The 23,026-nt window shown below is 62.5% G+C and overlaps 1 protein-coding gene across 1 annotated transcript; it reads left to right on the top strand.

Annotated features, from left to right (window-relative positions):
- Positions 1 to 283: 283 nt before the first annotated feature.
- LOC311164752 (scavenger receptor cysteine-rich domain-containing protein DMBT1-like) lies at positions 284 to 23,008 on the top strand (the record flags this gene model as incomplete). The annotated part of the gene is given in 25 exon segments (XM_084224330.1): positions 284 to 377; positions 2,879 to 2,932; positions 3,444 to 3,767; positions 4,620 to 4,970; positions 6,077 to 6,406; positions 7,444 to 7,764; positions 8,519 to 8,581; positions 8,695 to 8,736; positions 8,874 to 8,915; positions 9,071 to 9,112; positions 9,254 to 9,286; positions 9,648 to 9,995; positions 10,297 to 10,306; positions 10,894 to 10,904; positions 10,946 to 10,974; positions 11,071 to 11,135; positions 11,194 to 11,279; positions 11,340 to 11,669; positions 13,291 to 13,418; positions 15,687 to 15,808; positions 15,810 to 15,882; positions 18,457 to 18,760; positions 20,173 to 20,490; positions 21,549 to 21,650; positions 21,722 to 23,008. Coding segments are annotated over 25 exon segments (3,723 nt in total). The 3' UTR covers positions 21,823 to 23,008.
- Positions 23,009 to 23,026: the final 18 nt, after the last annotated feature.

Raw genomic sequence — 23,026 nt, 5'->3', positions numbered from 1 at the left:
TGGAGGAGGCGGGGTCACGGGGGAGGGGTCAGCCGGAGGTGGGGGCGGGGTCACGGGGGAGGGGTCACCTGGAGGGGGCGGGGTCACGGGGGAGGGGTCACATGGAGGGGGCGGGGTCACGGGGGAGGGGTCAGCCGGATGGGGCGGGGTCACAGGGGGAGGGGTCACCTGGAGGGGGCGGGGTCACGGGGGGGAGGGGTCAGCCGGAGGTGGGGGAGGGGTCAACCAGAGGTGGGGGAGGGGTGAGCAGCCGGGGGTGGGGGAGGGGCGCCCACCTGCGGCCATGGCGGCTCCAGGTGCGCTCGGGGGCCCCGCCAGGTGCGCCCGGGGGGGCCTCGCGCTCACCTGGGGCCTCCTGGGGCTGCTGCAGCTGGCAGGTGAGTGACGTCATCGGGAGGGGGCGTTGGTCCCAAAATTGGGGGATTTTAGCCAAAAAAATTCCGGGATTTGATCTCAAAATTGGGGGATTTCATCCCAAAAAATTCGGGGATTTCATCCCAAAAAAATCGGGGATTTTATCTCCAAATTGGGGGATTTTAGCCCAAAAAATTCCGGGATTTTATCTCCAAATTGGGGGATTTTAACCCAAAAAATTTGGGGATTTGACCCCAAAATTGGAGGATTTCATCCCAAAAAATTCCGGGATTTCATCCAAAAATTGGGGGATTTTAACCCAAAAAATTCCGGGATTTGACCCCAAAATTGGAGTATTTAATCCCAAAAAACCTCCAGAATTTTACCCCAAAATTGGGGGATTTTATCCCAAAAATTAGGGTGATTTCATCCCAAAAATGGGGGATTTTAACTCAAAAAATTCCGGAATTTGACCCCAAAATTGGAGGATTTAATCCCCCAAAATTCCGGGATTTTATCTCCAAACAGGGATTTTATCCCCAAAAAATTCCGGGATTTGACCCAAAATTGGGGGATTTTATCCCAAAAAATTCCGGGATTTTATCTCAAAATTCGGGGATTTTATCCCAAAATTGGAAAGATTTATCCCAAAGAAATTCAGGCTTTAGATCCCAAAATTCTGAGATTTAATCCCAAAAATTCCGGGATTTGGGGCCAAAAATTTCCAGGATTTTATCCCAGAAAAAAAAAAAAAAAAATCACAATTTGAAGCCAAAATTCGGAAATTTTGCAGCAAAATTCGGGGATTTGATCCTAAAAATATTCAGGAATTTGGGGCCAAAATTCGGGGATTTTATCCCCAAAAATTCGGGGATTTGAGCCGCAAAATTCCTAAATTTTCCACTAAAACCAAGAGATTTTATCCCAAAAATTTCTGGCATTTCGGGCCAAAATTTGGGGGTTTCATCCCCCCAAAAATTCAGGGATTTAATCCCAAAATTGAGGAATTTTATCCCCCAAAAAATCGAGCGATTTTATCCCAAATTCCCATTTTTTACCCCAAAATTCGGGATTTTTCCCCCCAAAATTCCCAATTTTTTCACCCCTCCCCCCCCCTTCCCAAAATTCCGGGAATTTCCCTTTTCCCGCCCTTTTTTTTTTTTTCCCGGGAATTTCCGCCCCTCCCCCCTCCCCCCTCCCTTGGGCCCCGATCGATTTTTGGGGGCAAATTCCGCGAATTTGGGGCCCCCGCGCGACCTTCGGCCCCTCCCGGATCCCGAATTCTCGGAATTCCCAGAATTCCCCAATTCCCCTCCCCCTTTTCCCCCTTTCCCCCAAATTTTCCCCATTTTTTCCCAAATTTTTCCCATTTTTTCCCAAATTTTCCTGATATTTTTCCCAATTTCCCCCCAATTTTTTCCCAAATTTTCCCGATTTTCCCCCAATTTTTTCTCAAATTTTCCCCCAATTTGGTCCCAAACTTTCCCAATTTTTCCCCAATTTTTTCCCAAAATTTCCCAATTTTTCCCCAATTTTTTCTCCTATTTTCCCCCCGATTTTATTGATTTCCCCCCAATTTTTTCCTCAATTTTCCCCAATTTTCTTCCCAAATTTCCCTGATTTTCCCCCAATTTTTCCCCAATTTTCCCCCAGATTGTTCCCGATTTTTCTCCTCCTTTTTCCCAACTTTTCCCAACATTTTCCCAATTTTTCCCCAATTTTTCCGCAATTTTCCCCAATTTTTTTCCTAATTTTCCCCCACATTTTTCCCAAATTTTCCTGATTTTCCCCAATTTTCTCCCAAACTTTCCCAATTTTTCCCCAATTTTTCCCAAATTTTCCCCCAAATTGTCCCGATTTTCTCCAATTTTTTCCCAATTTTTTCCCAAATTTTCCTCCAATTTTTCCCAAATTTTCCCGATTTTCCCCCATTTTTTCCCCACTTTTCCCCCAACTTTTCTCCTTTCTTTTCCCATATTTTTTTGCATTTTTCCCAGTTTTTCCCGATTTCCCCCCATTTTTCCGCAATTTCTTCCCAATTTCCCCCCGCAATTTCCCCCCAATTTCCCCCAATTTTTCTTTATTTTCCCCATTTTTTCCCCAATTTTTTCCCCCAAATTTCCCCAAATTCCCCCCAATTTTCTCCCCAAATTTTCCCGATTCTCCCCCAATTTTTTTCCTTTCTTTTCCCCTATTTTTTTCGCATTTTTTTCCCAATTTTTCTTTCTTTTCCCCATTTTTTTCCCAATTTTCCCCCCAAATTTTCCCGATTTCCCCCCAATTTCTCTCCTTTCTTTCCCCCCATTTTCCCCCAATTTTTCCCCAATTTTTCCTCCCGGGCCGCACCTGCACAGGTGAGGCCCCAACACCTGCCCAGGTGCGGCATCAGCGTCTGCTCAGGTGCCCCTCCCCCACCTCAGCCCCTCCCCCACCTCAGCCCCTCCCTCACCTCAGCCCCTCCCCCACCTCAGCCCCTCCCCCACCTCAGCCAGGTGAGCTCACCTGTCCCTGTTCCGTGTTCCAGGTGCGCCCCCAGGTGAGGCCCTGCTGCCCTCAGGTGCGACCCCGGAACCCTCAGGTGAGTCCTTGATGCCCAGGTGAGCCCCTGGAGTGCCCAGGTGAGCCCCATTGGGTGCTCAGGTGAGCTCACCTGTCCCCACTGGGTGCCCAGGTGAGCCCCTGGAGTGCCCAGGTGAGCCTGTGGCACCCTCAGGTGAGCTCCTGGTGCCCAGGTGAGCCCCTGGCATGACCAGGTGAGCCCCACTGGGTGCCCAGGTGAGCTCTTGGTGCTCAGGTGGGCTCAACTGTCCCCACTGGGTGCCCAGGTGAGCCCCTGGGTGTGCCCAGGTGAACTCACCTGTCCCCACTGGGGTGCCCAGGTGAGCCTCTGCAGTGCCCAGGTGGGCTCACCTGTCCCCACTGGGTGCCCAGGTGAGCCCCTGGGTGTGCCCAGGTGAGCTCAGGTGTGCCCAGGTGAGCTCCATTGGGTGCCCAGGTGAGCCCCTGGGGTGCCCAGGTGAGCCCCTGGCTGTGCCCAGGTGAGCTCCCGGCCCCCCCAGCTGATCTCCCCTGTCCCCGGCGGTGCCCAGGTGAGCCCCGGGAGGGCCAGGTGCGCCTGGCCGGGGGCCCGCACAGGTGCGCGGGGCGCGTCGAGGTGTTCCACGCGGGCAGGTGGGGCACGGTGTGCGACGACACCTGGGACCTGGCGGCCGCCCGCGTCACCTGCCGCCAGGTGCGCTGCGGCCCCGCCCTCTGGGCGCCGGGCGCGGCGCAGTTCGGGCGGGGCTCAGGTGCGATCTGGCTGGACGAGGTCAGGTGTAACGGGAGCGAGGCTCACCTGGCCGAGTGCCCCGCCCACACCTGGGGGCGCAACGACTGCTACCACGGGGAGGACGCCGGGGCCGTGTGCGCAGGTGAGAGCGGGCGGGGGACAGGTGGGACAGGTGGGACAGGTGAGCTCAGGTGTGGGACAGGTGTGGGACAGGTGGGACAGGTGTGGGACAGGTGTGGGACAGGTGTGGGACAGGTGGGACAGGTGGGACAGGTGGGACAGGTAGGACAGGTGTGGGGACAGGTGGGACAGGTGGGACAGGTGGGGACAGGTGGGACAGGTGGGGCAGGTGAGACAGGTGAGGGACAGGTGGGGACAGGTGTGGGACAGGTGGGACAGGTAGGACAGGTGTGACAGGTGTGACAGGTGGGACAGGTGGGGCAGGTGGAACAGGTGGGACAGGTGTGGGGCAGGTGTGGCACAGGTGGGGACAGGTGTGGGGCAGGTGTGGGACAGGGGTGGGACAGGTGTGGGACAGGGGTGGGGACAGGTGGGACAGGTGTGGGGACAGGTGTGGGACAGGTGTGGGGACAGGTGAGGGACAGGTGGGACAGGTGGGGCAGGTGTGGGACAGGTGGGGCAGGTGTGGGACAGGTGGGACAGGTGTGCACAGCTGAGGGGACAGGTGAGGACAGGTGTGCACAGGTGAGGGGGCAGGACAGGACACAAGAGCCGTGTGCTCAGGTGTGCTCAGGTGTGCTCAGGTGTGCTCAGGTGTGCTCAGGTGTGCAGGTAAAGACAGGTGTGCTCAGGTGGGGTTACCTGGGGGTACCCGAGTGTTACCTGGGGACACCTGGGGGTTACCTGGGAGACACCTGGTGGTACCTGGGGGCGTTACCTGAGCGTACCTGTGGCTGGCTGAGCATCACCTGGGGGTTACCTTGGTGGGGGGTCACCTGGGGGTTACCTGTCCTGAGCAGCTCAGGTGTTTCAGACTCCCTGGAGCCGGAGCCGCCTCACCTGCGCCTGGCCGGGGGCGGGCACCGCTGCGCCGGGAGGGTGGAGCTGCTGCACCTGGGCAGGTGGGCCGGGGTCTGCGGGCACACCTGGGGCCCGCGCGAGGCTCAGGTGGTCTGCAGGTACCTGGGCTGCGGGAAACCCCTGGCCTCACCTGGGGACGCACCTGGGGGCGCACCTGGGGACGCACCTGGGGACGCACCTGGCCAGGTGTGGCTGGACCAGGTGAGCTGTGAAGGCACCGAGAGCGACCTGAGGCAGTGCAGGGCGGGGCCCTGGCAGGAGCACACCTGCGGCCAGGGGGGCGTGGCCAACGTGACGTGCTCAGGTGGGTGTGACGTCATCGTCACCTGTGTGGGCAGGTGGCGCAGGTGGGGGGATGGGTCAGGGGGGCTCAGGTGGGTCTGGGAGGTTCACCTGGGCACGTCGCACCTGAGCTCCTCCCTCACCTGCCCAGGTCACACCTGAGCCCCACCCTCACCTCAGCTCCAACCTCACCTGAGCTCCACCCTCACCTCAGCCCCACCATCACCTGAGCTCCACCCTCACCTGAGCCCCTCCCTCACCTGAGCTCCACCCTCACCTGAGCCCCACCCTCACCTGAGCTCCACCCTCACCTGAGCCCCACCCTCACCTGAGCCTCACCTGAGCCCCACCCTCACCTGAGCCCCACCCACACCTGAGCCCCACCCTCACCTCAGCCCCACCCTCACCTGATCCCCACCCTCACCTGAGCCCCACCCTCACCTCAGCCCCACCCTCACCTGAGCTCCATCCTCACCTGAGCCCCACCCACACCTGAGCCCCACCCTCACCTGATCCCCACCCTCACCTGAGCCCCACCCTCACCTGAGCTTCACCCTCACCTGCCCAGCTCTCACCTGAGCCCCCCCTCAACTGAACCCCCCCACCCTCTCACCTGTTGCCCCTTACCTGAACGCCTCCCCCACCTGCCCACACCTGAGCCCCCACAACCCTCTCACCTGTCCAACCTCACCTGTAACCCCCCTCACCTGCCCAGCTCTTACCTGTCTCACCCCACACCTGAGCCCCTCCCTCACCTGCCCAGCTCTCACTTGTTCCCCCCTCACCTGAGCCCCCCCCTCACCTATAACCCCCCCTTACCTGTAACTCCTCCTCACCTGCCCAGGTCTCACCTGTAACCCCCCCCTCACCTGAGCCTCTCCCACACCTGAGCCCCTCCCTCACCTGAGCCGCCTCTCACCTGGAACCCTCCCTCACCTGCCCAGGTCTCACCTGAGTCCCTCCCTCACCTGTAACCACCCCCTCACCTGTCCAGGTCTCACCTGAGTCCCTCCCTCACCTGTCCCTCCCTCACCTGAGCCCCTCCCTCACCTGAGCCCCCTCCTCACCTGAGCCCCTCCCTCACCTGTAACCCCCCTCTCACCTGTCCCCCCCTCACCTGTCCCGCAGGCTGGGCTCTGGCCACGCCCCCCCAGGTGCGCCTGGCGGGCGGGCCAGGTGCGTGCGCGGGCCGGGTGGAGGTGCTGCACCTGGGCAGGTGGGGCACGGTCTGCGACGACACCTGGGCCTTCCCCGCCGCCGCCGTGGTCTGCAGGTACCTGGGCTGCGGCCAGGTGATCGCGGCCCCGCCCCGCGCCCGCTTCGGGCCCGGCCGCGGCCAGGTGTGGCTGGACGGGCTCACCTGCACAGGTGAGGAGGCCGCGCCCTCCGAGTGCCGCCACAAAGGGTGGGGAGTGCACGGCTGCGAGCACAGCGAGGACGCCGGGGTGGTGTGCGCAGGTGAGCACAGGTGAGGGGGGACAGGTGTGCGCAGGTGAGCACAGGTGAGGGGGGACAGGTGTGCGCAGGTGAGCACAGGTGAGGGGGGACAGGTGTGCGCAGGTGAGCACAGGTGAGGGGGGACAGGTGTGCGCAGGTGAGCACAGGTGAGGGGGGACAGGTGTGCACAGGTGAGCACAGGTGAGGGACAGGTGAGGGGGGACAGGTGAGGGGGGACAGGTGTGTGCAGGTGAGCACAGGTGAGGGGGGACGGGGGAGGGGGGGACAGGTGTGTGCAGGTGAGCACAGGTGAGGGGGGACGGGGGAGGGGGGGACAGGTGTGCGCAGGTGAGGGACAGGTGAGGGGGGACAGGTGAGGGGATGGACAGGTGAGGGACAGGGGAGGGACAGGTGAGGGTGGAACAGGTGAGGGACAGGTGAGGGACAGGTGAGGGACGGGTGTGGGGTGGGACAGGTGAGGGGTCAGACAGTGTGGGGCAGGTGAGAGGTGGGACAGGTGAGAGACAGGTGTGGGGCAGGTTAGGGGTGGGACAGGTGAGGGACAGGTGAGGGACAGGAGTGGGGCAGGTGAGGGGGGACAGGTGAGGGACAGGGGAGGGACAGGTGAAAGGTGAAGGACAGGTGAGGGATCAGACAGGTGAGGGACAGGTGAGGGAAAGATGGGACAGGTGAGGGAAAGGTGGGACAGGTGGGCTGTGACCAAAGCCCCTCACCTGTCCCACCTTCACCTGTCCCCCCTCACTTGTTCCACCTGTCCTCACCTGTCCCACCCTCACCTGTTCCTCCATTCTCACCTGTTCCACTCTCACCTGTCCCACCTGTCCCACCTCACCTGTCCTCACCTGTCCCATTCTCACCTGTCCTCACCTATCCCCCTCACCTGTCCCACCTGTCCCCCCCTCACCTGTCCCACCTGTCCCTCCACCCTCACCTGTCCCACCTGTCCCACTCTCACCTGTCCCACCCTCACCTGTCCCACTCTCACCTGTCCCTCCATGCTCACCTGTCCCACCTGTCCCCCCCTCACCTGTCCCCAGGTTCAGGCCTGGCCGACCTGACTCACCTGCGCCTGGCCGGGGGCCCGCACAGGTGTGCCGGGCGCCTCCAGGTGCGGCACCAGGGCCGCTGGGGCGGGGTCTGCGGCCTCACCTGGGCGCTGCCGGCGGCTCGGGTCACCTGCCGCTACCTGGGCTGCGGCCCCGCCCTCGGCGCCGCCCAGGTGAGCGTGCCCGCGGAGGAGCTCACCTGGCTGGAGTGGCTCAGGTGCGAGGGCAGCGAGGGCAGCCTGCTGGAGTGCCAGGTGAGCGGCTGGGGCCACGCCCACTGCCCGCACGCCGCCGTCACCTGCGCGCTGCCAGGTGAGCGCCGGGGAGGGGTGAGGGGGGCACACCTGGGGGCACACCTGGGCATACCTGGGGATACACCTGGGGATACACCTGGGGGCACACCTGGGCATACCTGGGGATACACCTGGGCACACCTGGGGATACATCTGGGCACACCTGGGCACACCTGGGGACACCTGGGGCACACCTGGACATACCTGGGCACACCTGGGGCACACCTGGGGCATACCTGGGGCACACCTGGGGCAGCCTGCTGGAGTGCCAGGTGAGCACCTGGGGCCACGCCCACTGCCCGCACGCCGCCGTCACCTGCGCGCCGCCAGTGAGGATGGGGGAGGGGTGAGGGGGGCACACCTGGGGACACCTGGGCATACCTGGGGACACCTGGGAATACCTGGGGCACAATTGGAGACACCTGGGGACAGCTACAGACACACCTGGGGATACACGTGGGGACACACCTGGGAACACCTGGGGACACCTGGGGACACCTGGGAACACCTGGGGCACACCTGGGGATATCCACAGACACACCTGGGCACACCTTGGGACACACCTGGGGACACCTGTGAATATCTGGGCACCCCTGGGGATATCCACAGACACACCTGGGCACACCTGGGGACACCTGGGCACACCTGGGGACACACCTGGGGATGCCTGTGAATACCTGAGCACACCTGGGGATATCCACAGACACACCTGGGGCCCAGCTGGAGCCCCAGCCAGGTGAGCACACCTGCCCAGCTCCCTCTGTGTGTTCCAGGTGAGGCCCCAGCGCCCCCAGGTGAGGTCCTGACGCTCTCAGGTGCGACCACGGCACCCCCAGGTGAGCCCCAGGTGTGCCCAGGTGAGCTGGAGCTGCTGGACCGCGCCCACACCTGGCTGAGGTGGGCGTGGCCCCGCCCAGGTGAGCTCACCTGTCTGTGTTCCGTGCTCCAGGTGCGGCCCTGACGCCATCAGGTGCGACCCCGGAACCCTCAGGTGAGTCCTTGGTGCCCAGGTGAGCCCCTGGAGTGCCCAGGTGAGCTCAGGTGTGTGCCCAGGTGAGCTCAGGTGTGTGCCCAGGTGAGCTCCTGCTGTGCCCAGGTGAGCTCACCTGTCCGTGTTCCGTGCTCCAGGTGCGGCCCTGCTGCCCTCAGGTGTGACCCCGGAAGCCTCAGGTGAGTTCTTGGTGCCCAGGTGAGCCCCTGGTGTGCCCAGATGAGCTCAGGTGTGTCCAGGTGAGCTCCCAGAGTGCCCAGGTGAGCCCCTGGAGTGCCCCAGTGAGCTCCTGCTGTGCCCAGGTGAGCTCACCTGTCCGTGTTCCGTGCTACAGGTGCGGCCCTGCTGCCCTCAGGCGCGACCCCGGAATCCTCAGGTGAGTTCTTGGTGCCCAGGTGAGCCCCTGGTGTGCCCAGGTGAGCTCACCTGTCCCTGTCATGTGCCCCAGGTGAGCCCAAGGTGCACCTGGCTGGGAGCCGGCCCAGGTGAGTTCACCTGTCCGTGCTCTGTGTTCCAGGTGTGCCCCCAGGTGCGACTCCGGATCCCTCAGGTGAGAACCTGACACCCCCAGGTGAGCTCACCTGTCCCTATTGGGTGCCCAGGTGAGCTCTTGGTGCTCAGGTGAGCTCACCTGTCCCCATCGGGTGCGCAGGTGAGCCCCTGGAGTGCCCAGGTGAGCTCACCTGTCCCTGTTGGGCGCCCAGGTGAGGCCCATTGGGTGCCCAGGTGAGCCCCTGGAGTGCCCAGGTGAGCCTGTGGCAGCCTCAGGTGAGCTCCTGTGCCCAGGTGATCCCCTGGAGTGCCCAGGTGAGCTCACCTGTCCCCACTGGGTGCCCAGGTGAGCCCCTGGGTGTGCCCAGGTGAGCTCCCGGCCCCCCCAGCTGATCTCCCCTGTCCCCGGCGGTGCCCAGGTGAGCCCCGGGAGGGCCAGGTGCGCCTGGCCGGGGGCCCGCACAGGTGCGCGGGGCGCGTCGAGGTGTTCCACGCGGGCAGGTGGGGCACGGTGTGCGACGACACCTGGGACCTGGCGGCCGCCCGCGTCACCTGCCGCCAGGTGCGCTGCGGCCCCGCCCTCTGGGCGCCGGGCGCGGCGCAGTTCGGCGAGGGGGCGGGGCCGATCTGGCTGGACGGGCTCAGGTGCGACGGGAGCGAGGCTCACCTGGCCGAGTGCCCCGGGCACACCTGGGGGCAGCACACCTGTAACCACGCCGAGGACGCCGGCGCCGCCTGCGCAGGTGAGAGCGGGCGGGTGAGCGCAGGTGAGCGCAGGTGAGCACAGGTGTGCACAGGTGAGCGCAGGTGAGCTCACGTGTGGGACAGGTGAGCACAGGTACGGGACAGATGAGCGCAGGTGAACTCAGGTGAGCTCAGGTGAGCTCAGGTATGGGACAGGTGAGCGCAGGTGAGCTCAGGTGTGGGACAGGTGAGCACAGGTGAGCTCAGCTGTGCACAGGTGAGGGGATGGGGGAGCTCAGGTGAGGGAGAGGTGAGGTCAAGTGAGAGTGGACAGATGAGGTCAGGTGTGCACAGGTGAGCACAGGTGAGCTCTGGTGTGCGCAGGTGAGCTCAGGTGAGCGGACAGGTGAGCTCAGGTGAGCTCACCTGCGCACAGGTGAGCGCAGGTGTGGGACAGGTGAGCTCAGGTGCGTGCAGGTGTGTTCAGGAGAGTGGCCAGGTGAGCTCAGGTGAGCACAGGTGTGTGTCAGGTGAGCTCAGGTTCACAGAGATGAGCGCAGGAGAGTGGACAGGTGAGCTCAGGTGTGTTCAGGTGAAGGACAGGTGAGCGCAAGTGGATTGTCGGGGGGTGGAGGCGATGGGTGATGAAGAGGGAATGGCACACCTGGGCACACCTGGGCACACCCGGGCACACCCGGGCACACCTGTTCCTTCCCCAGTCCTGCCCCTCACCTGTCCCAGGTAACCCTGACCCCCTCACCTGTCCCACACCTGTCCCAGGTAACCCTGACCCCCTCACCTGTCCCACACCTGTCCCAGGTAACCCTGGCCCCTCACCAGTCCCTCACCTGTCCCAGGTAACCCTGACCCCTCACCTGTCTCAGGTAACCCTGACCTCTCACCTGCCCCACACCTGTCTCCAAGTAACCCTTCCCCCACACACCTGTCCCCAGGTAACCCTGACCCCTCACCTGTGCCCAGGTGCCCCCCAGGTAACCCTGCCCCCACACACCTGTCCCACACCTGTCTCCAGGTAACCGTGCCCCCACACACCTGTCCCAGGTAACCCCTCCCCCCCACACCTGTCCCCAGGTAACCCTGACCCCTCACCTGTGCCCAGATGCCCCCAGGTAACCCCTCCCACACACCTGTCCCCAGGTAACCCTCACCCCTCACCTGTCCCACACCTGTCCTGTACCTCACCTGCCCCACACCTGTCTCAGGTAATCCTGCCCCCACACACCTGTCCCCAGGTAACCCTGACCCCTCACCTGTGCTCAGGTGTCCCCAGGTAACCCCTCCCACACACCTGTCCCCAGGTAACCCCACCCCTCACCCACCCCTCACCTGCGCCCAGGTGTCCCCAGGTAACCCCGCCCCTCACCTGCGCCCAGGTGCCCCCAGGTAACCCCTCCCCCTCCCCGCAGACTCGGCGGTGCCGGCCCCGCCCCAGGTGCGTCTCTCAGGTGCGCCCGACAGGTGCGCGGGGCGGGTGGAGGTGCTGCGCGCTCACCTGTGGGGCACCGTCTGCGACGACACCTGGGGGCTGCGCGAGGCTCAGGTGCTCTGCGCTCACCTGGGCTGCGGCCCCGCCCTGGAGGCGCCGGGCGCGGCCAGGTACGGCCGGGGGGAGGGGCCGATCTGGCTGGATGACGTCACCTGCACGGGGGAGGAGCCAGACTTCTTCAGGTGCGCCCACCGCACCTGGGGGGAGCACAACTGCCACCACGGCGAGGACGCGGGCGTGGTCTGCGCAGGTGAGACCCCACAGGTGAGACAGGTGGGACAGGTGAGACAGGTGAGACATGGACAGGTGAGACAGGTGAGACATGGACAGGTGAGAACAGGTGAGACAGGTGAGACAGGTGGGACAGGGACAGGTGAGACAGGTGAGCACAGGTGAGACAGGTGAGACCCCACAGGTGAGACATGGACAGGTGAGATATGGACAGGTGAGCCCCGACAGGTGAGACAGGTGTGACATGGGCAGGTGAGACAGGTGAGACAAGTGTGATAGGGACAGGTGAGACAGGTGAGCACAGGTGAGACATGGACAGGTGAGACAGGGACAGGTGAGACAGGTGTGATAGGGACAGGTGAGACATGGACAGGTGTGAGATGGACAGGTGAGACAGGTGAGACAGGGACAGGTGAGGCAGGTGAGACAGGTGAGACATGGACAGGTGAGGCAGGTGAGATGCACCTGAGGGGAGCACGGCAAGGACATGGGCATGGTCTACACAGGTGAGACCCCACAGGTGAGACAGGTGAGACAGGTGAGACAGGTGAGACAGGTGAGACAGGTGAGACAGGTGAGACAGGTGAGCCCCAACAGGTGAGACAGGTGAGACAGGTGAGCACAGGTGAGCACAGGTGAGACATGGACAGGTGTGATATGGACAGGTGTGATATGGACAGGTGAGACAGGTGAGACAGGGACAGGTGAGACAGGTGAGACAGGTGTGAGATGGACAGGTGAGACAGGGACAGGTGAGACAGGTGAGACGCACCTGGGCGGAGCACAACTGCCACCACGGCGAGGACACGGGCGTGGTCTGCGCAGGTGAGACCCCACAGGTGAGACAGGTGGGACAGGTGAGACAGGGACAGGTGAGACAGGTGAGCACAGGTGAGACAGGTGAGACAGGTGAGAACACGTGAGAACAGGTGAGAACAGGTGAGACAGGGACAGGTGAGACAGGTGAGAACAGGGACAGGTGAGACAGGTGAGACAGGTGTGACATGGACAGGTGAGACATGGACAGGTGAGACAGGTGTGATATGGACAGGTGAGACATGGACAGGTGTGAGATAGACAGGTGAGAAAGGGACAGGTGTGATAGGGACAGGTGAGACAGGTGAGACAGGGACAGGTGAGACAGGTGTGACAGGTGTGAGATGGACAGGTGTGATATGAACAGGTGAGACAGGGAAAGGTGAGACAGGGACAGGTGAGACAGGTGAGACATGAACATGTGAGACAGGTGAGCACAGGTGAGACAGGTGTGATATGAACAGGTGAGACATGGACAGGTGTGCACAGTTGAGCATGGACAGGTGAGCGAGAACAGGTGAGACAGGTGTGCACAGGTGTGGTACAGACAGGTGAGCACAGGTGAGACAGGTGTGACATGAACAGGTGAGACATGGACAGGTGAGCGAGCACAGGTGAGACATGAACAGGTGAGCGAGAACAGGTGAGACAGGTGTGCACAGGTGTGATATGGATAGGTGAGCACAGGTGAGCACGGACAGGTGAGACAGGTGAGGGGAGGGCTCCTATAAGGTGTCTCACCTGTTCAGGTGAGCCTCACCTGGCCCTGCAGCCTCAGGTGAGGCTCACCTGGCACTGGCTCTCACCTGTGCGTGTCCCCGCAGGTAACTCCAGCTCAGGTGAGGTGCGGCTGGCGGCCGGGCCTCACCTGTGCGCAGGTAGGGTGGAGGTGCTGCACGAGGGGAGCTGGGGCAGCGTCTGCGACCGCGGCTGGGACCTGAGCGACGCCCAGGTGAGCTCAGGTGGGACAGGTGAGGGGGGGTGGGGCACAGGTGGGACCTGAGCGACGCCCAGGTGAGCTCAGGTGGGACAGGTGAGGGGGGTGGGGCACAGGTGGGACCTGAGCGACGCCCAGGTGAGCTCAGGTGGGACAGGTGAGGGGGGGAGGGACACAGGTGGGACCTGAGCGATGCCCAGGTGAGCTGGGGGGACAGGTGAGGGCAGGTGGGGACAGGTGAAGGGGGTGGCGGGCACAGGTGGGACTTGAGCAAGGCCCAGGTGAGCTCAGGTGGGCACAGGTGTGTCCTGAGGGGTTGCACAGGTGAGCTCAGGTGAGCTCAGGTGGGCACAGGTGTGTCCTGAGGGGTTGCACAGGTGAGCTCAGGTGAGCTCAGGTGGGCACAGGTGTGTCCTGAGGGGTTGCACAGGTGAGCTCAGGTGAGCTCAGGTGGGCACAGGTGTGTCCTGAGGGGTTGCACAGGTGAGCTCAGGTGAGCTCAGGTGGGCACAGGTGTGTCCTGAGGGGTTGCACAGGTGAGCTCAGGTGTGGCCAGGTGAGGCTGGGGGGGACAGGTGAGGCTGGGGGGGGTGACAGGTGAGCACGGGGGACAGGTGAACTCAGGTGTATCCCTGGGCAAGCTCAGGTGTGCTCGGGGTCATTCAGGTGTGTTTGCAGCTCAGCCAGGTGTGTTTAAGGTCACCCAGGTGTGTTTAAGGTCACCCAGGTGTGTTTAAGGTCACTCACCCAGGTGTGTTTACCTGTCCAGGTGTGTTTAAGGTCACTCACCCAGGTGTGTTTACCTGTCCCAGGTGTGTTACCTGTCACTCAGGTGTGTTTAAGGTCACTCAGGTGTGTTACAAATCCAGGTGTGTTTAAGGTCACTCACTCAGGTGTGTTACCTGTCCCAGGTGTGTCTCTGGCTCACTCAGGTGTGTTTACCTGTCCCACAGGTGTGTTTAAGGTTACCCAGGTGTGTTTACCTGCCCAGGTGTGTTAAAGGTCACTTATCCAGGTGTGTTACCTGTCCCACAGGTGTGTTTAAGGTCACTCAGGTGTGTTTAAGGTCACCCAGGTGTGTCCCTGGCTCACCCAGGTGTGTTACCTGTCCCACAGGTGTGTTTAAGGTCACTCAGGTGTGTTACCTGTCCCACAGGTGGTGTTACTTGTCCCACAGGTGTGTTTAAGGTCACCCAGGTGTGTTTACCTGCCCAGGTGTGTTTAAGGTCACTCACCCAGGTGTGTTTACCTGTCCTACAGGTGTGTTTAAGGTCACCCAGGTGTGTTACCTGTCCCAGGTGTGTCCCTGGCTCACCCAGGTGTGTTTACCTGTCCCTGGTGTGTTCTCCTGCCCAGGTGTATTTAAGGTCACTCACCCAGGTGTGTTTACCTGCCCCAGGTGTGTTACATGTCCCACAGGTGTGTTTAAGGTCACCCAGGTGTATTTAAGCTTACTCAGGTGTGTTACCTGTCCCAGGTGTTTCCCTGGCTCACCCAGGTGTGTTTACCTGCCCAGGTGTGTTTGCTTGTCCCAGGTGTGTTTAAGGTCACCCAGGTGTGTTACCTGCCCCAGGTGTGTTTAAGGTCACTCAGGTGTATTTAAGGTCACTCAGGTGTGTTTAAGGTCACTCACCCAGGTGTGTTACCTGTCCCAGGTGTGTTTAAGGCCACTCAGGTGTATTTAAAGTTACTCAGGTGTGTTTACCTGCCCAGGTGTGTTTCAGGTCACTCACTCAGGTGTGTTTACCTGTCCCAGGTGTATTTAAGGTCACTCAGGTGCATTACCTGTCCCAGGTGTGTCCCTGTCTCACCCAGGTGTGTTCACCTGTCCCACAGGTGTGTTTAGGTTATCCAGGTGTGTTTACCTGTCCCACAGGTGTGTTTAAGGTCACCCAGGTGTGTTTACCTGCCCAGGTGTGTTTAAGGTCACTCAGGTGTGTTTACCTGTCCCAGGTGTATTTAAAGTTACTCAGGTGTGTTTACCTGCCCAGGTGTATTTAAGGTCACTCACCCAGGTGTGTTTACCTGTCCCAGGTGTGTTTAAGGTCACCCAGGTGTGTTTACCTGTCCCAGGTGTATTTAAGGTCACTCACCCAGGTGTGTTTAAGGTCACTCACCCAGGTGTGTTTACCTGTCCCAGGTGTGTTACCTGTCCCACAGGTGTATTTAAGGTCACTCACCCAGGTGTGTTACCTGTCCCACAGGTGTGTTTAAGGTCACCCAGGTGTGTTACCTGTCCCAGGTGTGTCCCTGTCTCACCCAGGTGCGTTACCTGTCCCACAGGTGGTGTGCCGCCAGGTGGGCTGCGGGCCGGCGCTGGCGGCGCTGGGCGGGGCGCGGTTCGGGCGGGGCTCGGGCCAGGTGTGGCTGAGCGATCTCACCTGCGCGGGCAGCGAGCGGCACCTGGGGCAGTGCCCCGCCCCCCCCTGGGGCAGCAACACCTGCGGGCACGGCCAGGACGCGGCGGTGGAGTGCGCAGGTGAGCCCCACAGGTGAGACAGGTGAGGGCAGGTGAGCACCCACAGGTGAGACAGGTATGGACAGGTGAGGACAGGTGAGAGCAGGTACGAACAGGTGAGCGCCCACAGGTGAGACAGGTACGGACAGGTGAGGGCAGGTGAGCACCCACAGGTGAGACAAGTACGGACAGGTGAGCGCCCACAGGTGAGACAGGTATGGACAGGTGAGGGCAGGTGAGCACCCACAGGTGAGACAGGTACGGACAGTTGAGACAGGTATGGACAGGTGAGGACAGGTGAGCATGGATGGGTGAGAACAGGGCCAAACAGGTGAGGACAGGTGAGCATGGACAGGTGGGACAGGGCCTGACAGGTGAGAACAGGTGAGCAGGGCCAGGTGAGAATAGGTACAGGCAGGTGAGACAGGTACTGACAGGTGAGAACAAGTGAGCAGGGACAGGTGAGAATAGGTACAGACAGGTGTGACAGGTACTGACAGGTGATACAGGTACTGACAGGTGAGAACAAGTGAGCAGGGACAGGTGAGAATAGGTACAGACAGGTGAGACAGGTATGGACAGGTATGGACAGGTGAGCAGAGACAGGTGAGAACAGGTGAGCATGGACAGGTGAGGACAGGTGAGAACGGGTGAGCATGGACAGGTGAGAATAGGCATGGACAGGTATGGACAGGTGAGCGTGGATGGGTGAGAACAGGTACAGACAGGTGAGGACAGGTACAGACAGGTGAGCATGGACAGGTGAGCACAGGTACAGACAGGTGAGAACAGGTACGGACAGGTGAGCACAGCTACGGACAGGTGAGCACAGCTACGGACAGGTGAGCATGGACAGGTGAGAACAGGGCCAGGTGAGGACAGGTACAGACAGATGAGAACAGGTATGGACAGGTGAGGACAGGTATGGACAGGTGAGAGCAGACAGGTGAGAACAGGGCCAGACAGGTGAGGACAGGTACAGACAGGTGAGGACAGGTATGGACAGGTGAGGACAGGTATGGACAGGTGAGTGCAGACAGGTGAGAACAGGTGTGCACATACAGGTATGGACAGGTGAGAACAGGTGAGCATGGACAGGTGTGCACAGGTACAGACAGGTGTGCTCAGGTGAGCACGGACAGGTGTGTGCAGGTACGGACAGGTGCGCACAGGTAGACAGATGTGCTCAGGGGAGCAGGGACAGGTGTGCACAGGTAGACAGGTGCGCTCAGGTGAGCACGGACAGGTGTGTGCAGGTATGGACAGGTGTGCACAGGTACAGACAGGTGTGCTCAGGGGAGCAGGGACAGGTGTGCACAGCTGTGAAGACGTGAGCAGTAACGGACAGGTGTGCTCAGGTGAGGGGGTGGGGCACAGGTGTGCTGTGAGGTGTCCGTACCTGCCCTCACCTGTCCCCTTTCCCCTCACCCCACCTCCTCACCTGTCCATCCCTCACCTGTCACCTGTCCATTCCTCACCTGTCCATCCCTCACCTGTCACCTATCCATCCCTCACCTGTCCATCCCTCACCTCTCACCTGTCCATCTCTCACCTGTCCATCCCTCACCTCTCACCTGTCCATCCCTCACCTGTCCATCCCTCACCTCTCACCTGTCCATCCCTCACCTGTCCATCCCTCACCTCTCACCTGTCCATCTCTCACCTGTCCATCCCTCCGCTGTCCATCCCTCACCTGCAGCCCCACCCCCTCACTGATCCACCCCTCACCTGTCCATCCCCTCACCTGTCCCCTTTCCCTGCAGCCCCTCCCCCCTCACCCTCACCTGTCCCTCACCTGTCCATCCCCTCACCTGTCCACCACTCACCTGTGCCCCCCTCACCTGTCCGCATTCCCCGCAGCCCCTCCCCCTCACCTCACCTGTCCCTCCCCCGTCCCCTCACCTGTCCCCCCAGGTGCTCACGTGTCCCTCACCTGTCCCCCCCAGGTGCTCACCTGTCCCCTTTCCCTGCAGCCCCTCCCCCCTCACCCTCACCTGTCACCCATCCATCCCCTCACCTGTCCCCCCCAGGTGCTCACCTGTCCCTCACCTGTCCCCTTTCCCTGCAGCCCCTCCCCCATCCCCCTCCCCCGTCCCCCTCACCTGTCCCTCACCCGTCCCTCCCCTCACCTGTCCCCCCAGGTGCTCACCTGTCCTTTCCTTTTCCCCGCAGCCCCTCCCCCCTCCCCCTCACCTGTCCCTCCCCTCACCTGTCCCTCACCTGTCCATCTCCTCACCTGTCCCTCACCTGTCCCTCCCCTCACCTGTCCCTCACCTGTCCATCTCCTCACCTGTTCCTTCACCTGTCCCTCCCCTCACCTGTCCCTCCCAGTTTCTCACCTGTCCCTCACCTGTCCCCTTTCCCCGCAGCCCCTCCCCCCTCACCTGTCCCCCCCAGGTGCTCACCTGTCCCTCACCTGTCCCCTTTCCCCACAGCCCCTCCCCCTCCCCCTGTCCTTCCCCTCACCTGTCCCCCCAGGTGCTCACCTGTCCCTCACCTGTTCCCCCCCAGGTGCTCACCTGTCCTTCCCCTCTCCCCGCAGCCCCTCCCCCGTCCCCCTCACCTGTCCCGGTGGCTCCCCCGGGTCCCGCCCAGGTGCGCCTGGCCGGGGGCCCGCACAGGTGCGCGGGGCGGGTGGAGGTGCTGCACCTGGGCAGGTGGGGCACGGTCTGCGACGACACCTGGGACCTGGCGGCCGCCCGCGTCACCTGCCGCCAGGTGGGCTGCGGCCCCGCCCTGAACGCACCTGGGCGGGCGCGCTTCGGGCCGGGGCGGGGCCCGGTGTGGCTGGACCAGGTGCGCTGCACAGGTGAGGAGCTCACCTTGGACAGGTGCGAGCGGCGGCCCTGGGGGGAGCACGACTGCGGGCACGAGGAGGACGCGGCGGCCGTGTGCGCAGGTGAGCACCTGGACAGGTGTGCTCAGGTGAGGGGACAGGTGTGTGCAGGTGAGCACCTGGGCAGGTGAGCGCAGGTGAGGGGACAGGTGTGCTCAGGTGAGGGGACAGGTGTGCGCAGGTGAGCACCGGGACAGGTGTGCGCAGGTGAGGGGACAGGTGTGCGCAGGTGAGGGGGGACAGGTGTGCGCAGGTGAGGGGAGACAGGTGTGCGCAGGTGAGGGGACAGGTGTGCACAGGTGAGCACCTGGGCAGGTGTGCGCAGGTGAGGGGACAGGTGTGCACAGGTGAGCACCTGGGACAGGTGAGCACAGGTGAGGGGGGACAGGTGAGCACCTGGGACAGGTGAGGGGGGACAGGTGTGTGCAGGTGAGCACCTGGGGCGGGTGAGGGGGGAACAGGTGAGCACCTGGGCAGGTGAGGGGGGACAGGTGAGCACCTGGGCAGGTGAGGGGGGACAGGTGAGCACGTGGGACAGGTAAAGGGGGACAGGTGAGGATCTGGGCAGGTGAGAGGGGACAGGTGAGCACCTGGGAGGGACAGGTGAGGGGACAGGTGAGCACCTGGGACAGGTGAGGGGACAGGTGTGCTCAGGTGAGCACCTAGGCAGGTGTGCACAGGTGAGCACCTGGGACAGGTGGGTGCAGGTCAGCACCTGGGGCAGGTAAAGGGGGACAGGTGAGCACCTGGGAGGGACAGGTGAGGGACAGGTGTGTGCAGGTGAGCACCTGGACAGGTAAAGGGGGACCGGTGAGCACCTGGGACTGGTGAGATGGGGCAGGTGAGCACCTGGGGCAGGTGAGGGGGGACAGGTGAGCACCTGGGGCAGGTGAGGGGACAGGTGAGCACCTGGACAGGTGAGGGGGAACAGGTGAGCACCTGGGAGGGACAGGTGAGGGCACAGGTGTGTGCAGGTGAGCACCTGGGACAGGTGAGGGGGGACAGGTGTGCTCAGGTGAGCACCTGGGACAGGTGAGGGGGAAACAGGTGAGCACCTGGGACAGGTAAAGGGGGACAGGTGAGCACCTGGGAGGGACAGGTGAGAGGGGGACAGGTGAGAACCTGGGGCAGGTGTGTGTAGGTGAGCACCTGGACAGCTGAGGGGGGACAGGTGAGAACCTGGGGCAGGTGAGGGGGCACAGGTGAGCATCTGGGCAGGTGAGGGGGGACAGGTGAGCACCTGGGCAGGTGAGGGGGAACAGGTGAGCACCTGGGGCAGGTGAGGGGGGACAGGTGAGCACCTGGGCAGGTGAGGGGGAACAGGTGAGCACCTGGGGCAGGTGAGGGGAGAGGTGAGCACCTGGGGCAGGTGTGCACAGGTGAGCACCTGGACAGGTGAGGGGGACAGGTGTGCGCAGGTGAAGGCACAGGTGCTCCCCTCCCCACCCCTCCCTGACCCCTCCCCCTCCCCGCAGGTGCGGATCCCCCCCAGGTGCGGCTGCGGGGCGGGGCCGGGCCCTGCGCGGGGCAGGTGCAGGTGCTGCTGAACCGCACCTGGCTGCAGGTGTGCGGCCTCACCTGGGGGCTGCCCGAGGCGCAGGTGCTGTGCCGGCAGCTGGGCTGCGGCCCCGCCCTCAGCGCACCTGTGGGGCCGCACCTGCCGGGCCAGCCTTACCTGGCCGAGCTCACCTGTGACGGCTCCGAGTCCCAATTGGCCGAGTGCCTGCGGGAGGGGGCGGGGCCGCGCACCTGCGCAGGTGGGGCGGCCGAGGTGCGCTGCGGCCTGCCCGCAGGTGAGTGGGGGAGGGGCTAAAGGGGGGGGGGAGGGGCCAAAGGGGAGGGGGAGGGGCTGAAGGTGTGGGGGAAGGGCCAAAGATACTGGACAGGTGGGGGGGAGGGGCCACAGGTGAGCACAGGTGTGGGGGAGGGGCCAAAGGTGGGGGACAGGTGTGTGTGGGGGGGAGGGGCGAAAGGGGAGGGGGAGGGGCTGAAGGTGTGGGGGAGGGGCCAAAGATACGGGAAAGGTGTGGGGGAGGGGCTTCAAGTGAGGGGCAGGTATGGGGGAGGGGCCAATTGGGGGGAGGGGCTGAAGGTGTGGGGGAGGGGCCACAGGGAAGCACAGGTGTGGGGGAGGGGCTGCAGGTGTGGGGGAGGGGCTGCAGGTGTGGGGGAGGGGCTGCAGGTGTGGGGGAGGGGCCAAAGGTGGGGGACAGGCGTGGAGGGAGGGGCGAAAGGGGAGGGGGAGGGGTCGAGGGTGGGGGGGAGGGGCTAAAGATACGAGACAGGTGTGGGGGAGGGGCCACAGGTGAGCACAGGTGTGGGGGAGGGGCTTCAAGTGACGGGAAGTTGTGGGGGAGGGGCCAAAGATGGGGGGAGGGGCTGCAGGTGGGGGGACGGGCCAAAAGTGTGGGGGCGGGGCTAAAGGTGGGGGGAGGGGCCAAGGAGGGCCTCAGGTATAGGGGAGGGGCCAGAGGTGAGGGGGAGGGGCTAAAGGTGAGCCTCAGGTGTGGGGGGAGGGGCTAGAGGTGCGAGGGAGGGGCTGCAGGTGTGGGGGAGGGGCCAAAAGGGAGCTCAGGTGGGAGGGAGGGGCCAAAGGTGTGGGGGAGGGGCCAGGTGAGAAAGAAAAACCAGGGCAGGTGTGACAGGTGAAGGTGGGACAGGTGAGAAGGAGGAGACAGGTGTGAAGGGTGGGGCAGGTAAGGACAGGTAAGGACAGGTGAGTCCAGGTGTGAAGGGTGAGGCAGGTAAGGACAGGTGAGTTCAGGTGAGTCCAGGTGTGAAGGCTGGGGCAGGTAAGGACAGGTAAGGACAAGTGTGACGGCTCCCCCCACCCCTCACCTGTCCCCCCCAGGTGCGGCCCCCACCTGTGCCTACCTGGTGGCGCTGCTGGTGCTGCTGATGTCACTGGGCGGGGCCCTGCTCTGGCTCACCTTGCGGGCCAGGTGTGTCCCAGGTGAGTCCCGCCCCTGCCCCGCCCCCCAGGCCGCTCCAGGTGACCTCAGGTGACCTCAGGTGTGTCCTCAGCTCACCTGGACGCCCCGAGGGCCCCCGGCGCCATTTACCTGCCCAGGAGGGCCTCACCTGGCGAGGTCGAGGCGCTGCAGCTGATGGACGACGCCCCCTGAGCTGACCTGGCGGGGCTCACCTGACGGGGCTCACCTGGGGACTGGAACCTCTCACCTGAACCTCTCACCTGGCGGAGCTCACCTGGAATTCTCACCTGAACCTCACCTGGCTGCTCTCACCTGAACCTCTCACCTGCAATCTTTCACCTGGCTGCTCTCACCTGAACCTCACCTGGAATCTCTCACCTGAACCTCACCTGGCCACTCTCACCTGGAATCCCTCACCTGGAATCCTCACCTGAACCTCACCTGGAATCCTCACCTGAACCTCACCTGGATCCTCACCTGGCTGCTCTCACCTGAACCACACCTGGCCACTCTCACCTGGAATCCCTCACCTGGAATCCTCACCTGGCCGCTCTCACCTGGAATCTGCACCTGGAACCTCTCACCTGCAATCTCTCACCTGGCTACTCTCACCTGAACCTCACCTGGAATCTCTCACCTGAACCTTGCCTAGGCACTCTCACCTGGAACCTCTCACCTGGAATCTTCACCTGGAACCTCCCACGTGAACCCCACCTGGCCGCTCTCACCTGGAATCCTCACCTGAACCTCACCTGGAACATCTCACCTGGAATCCCTCACCTGGAATCCCTCACCTGGAATCCTCACCTGGAATCTCACCTGGGCGCTCTCACCTGGAATCTGCACCTGGAATCTCTTACCTGAACCTCGCCTGGAACATCTCACCTGGAATCTCTCACCCGGAATCCACACCTGAACCTCACTGGCTGATCTCACCTGAACCTCTCACCTGGAACATCTCACCTGGAATCCCTCACCTGGCTGCTCTCACCTTGAACCTCACCTGGAATCCTCACCTGAACCTTACCTGGCCACTCTCACCTGGAATCTGCACCTGGAATCCCTCACCTGGAACCTCCCACCTGAACCTCACCTGACTGCTCTCACCTGGAATCCTCACCTGAACCTCACCTGGAACATCTCACATGGAATCCTCAACTGAACCTCACCTGGCCACTCTCACCTGAACCTCACCCAGAACATCTCACCTGGACTTCACCTGGAACATCTCACCTGGAATCCTCACCTGGCCGCTCTCACCTGGCCACTCTCACCTGGCCGCTCTCACCTGGCCACTCTCACCTGCCCGCTCTCACCTGGAATCCCTCACCTGGCCACTCTCACCTGGAATCCCTCACCTGGCCACTCTCACCAGGCCCCTCCCCCCTCTTGAGCA

The sequence above is a fragment of the Fringilla coelebs genome (genome assembly GCF_963513975.1).
Source record: "Fringilla coelebs genome assembly, chromosome: 36".
In the NCBI taxonomy this organism is placed as follows: Eukaryota; Metazoa; Chordata; class Aves; order Passeriformes; family Fringillidae; genus Fringilla; species Fringilla coelebs.
Note: the sequence above shows the minus strand (reverse complement) of the source record. Positions and strands in the feature narration are given on the sequence as shown.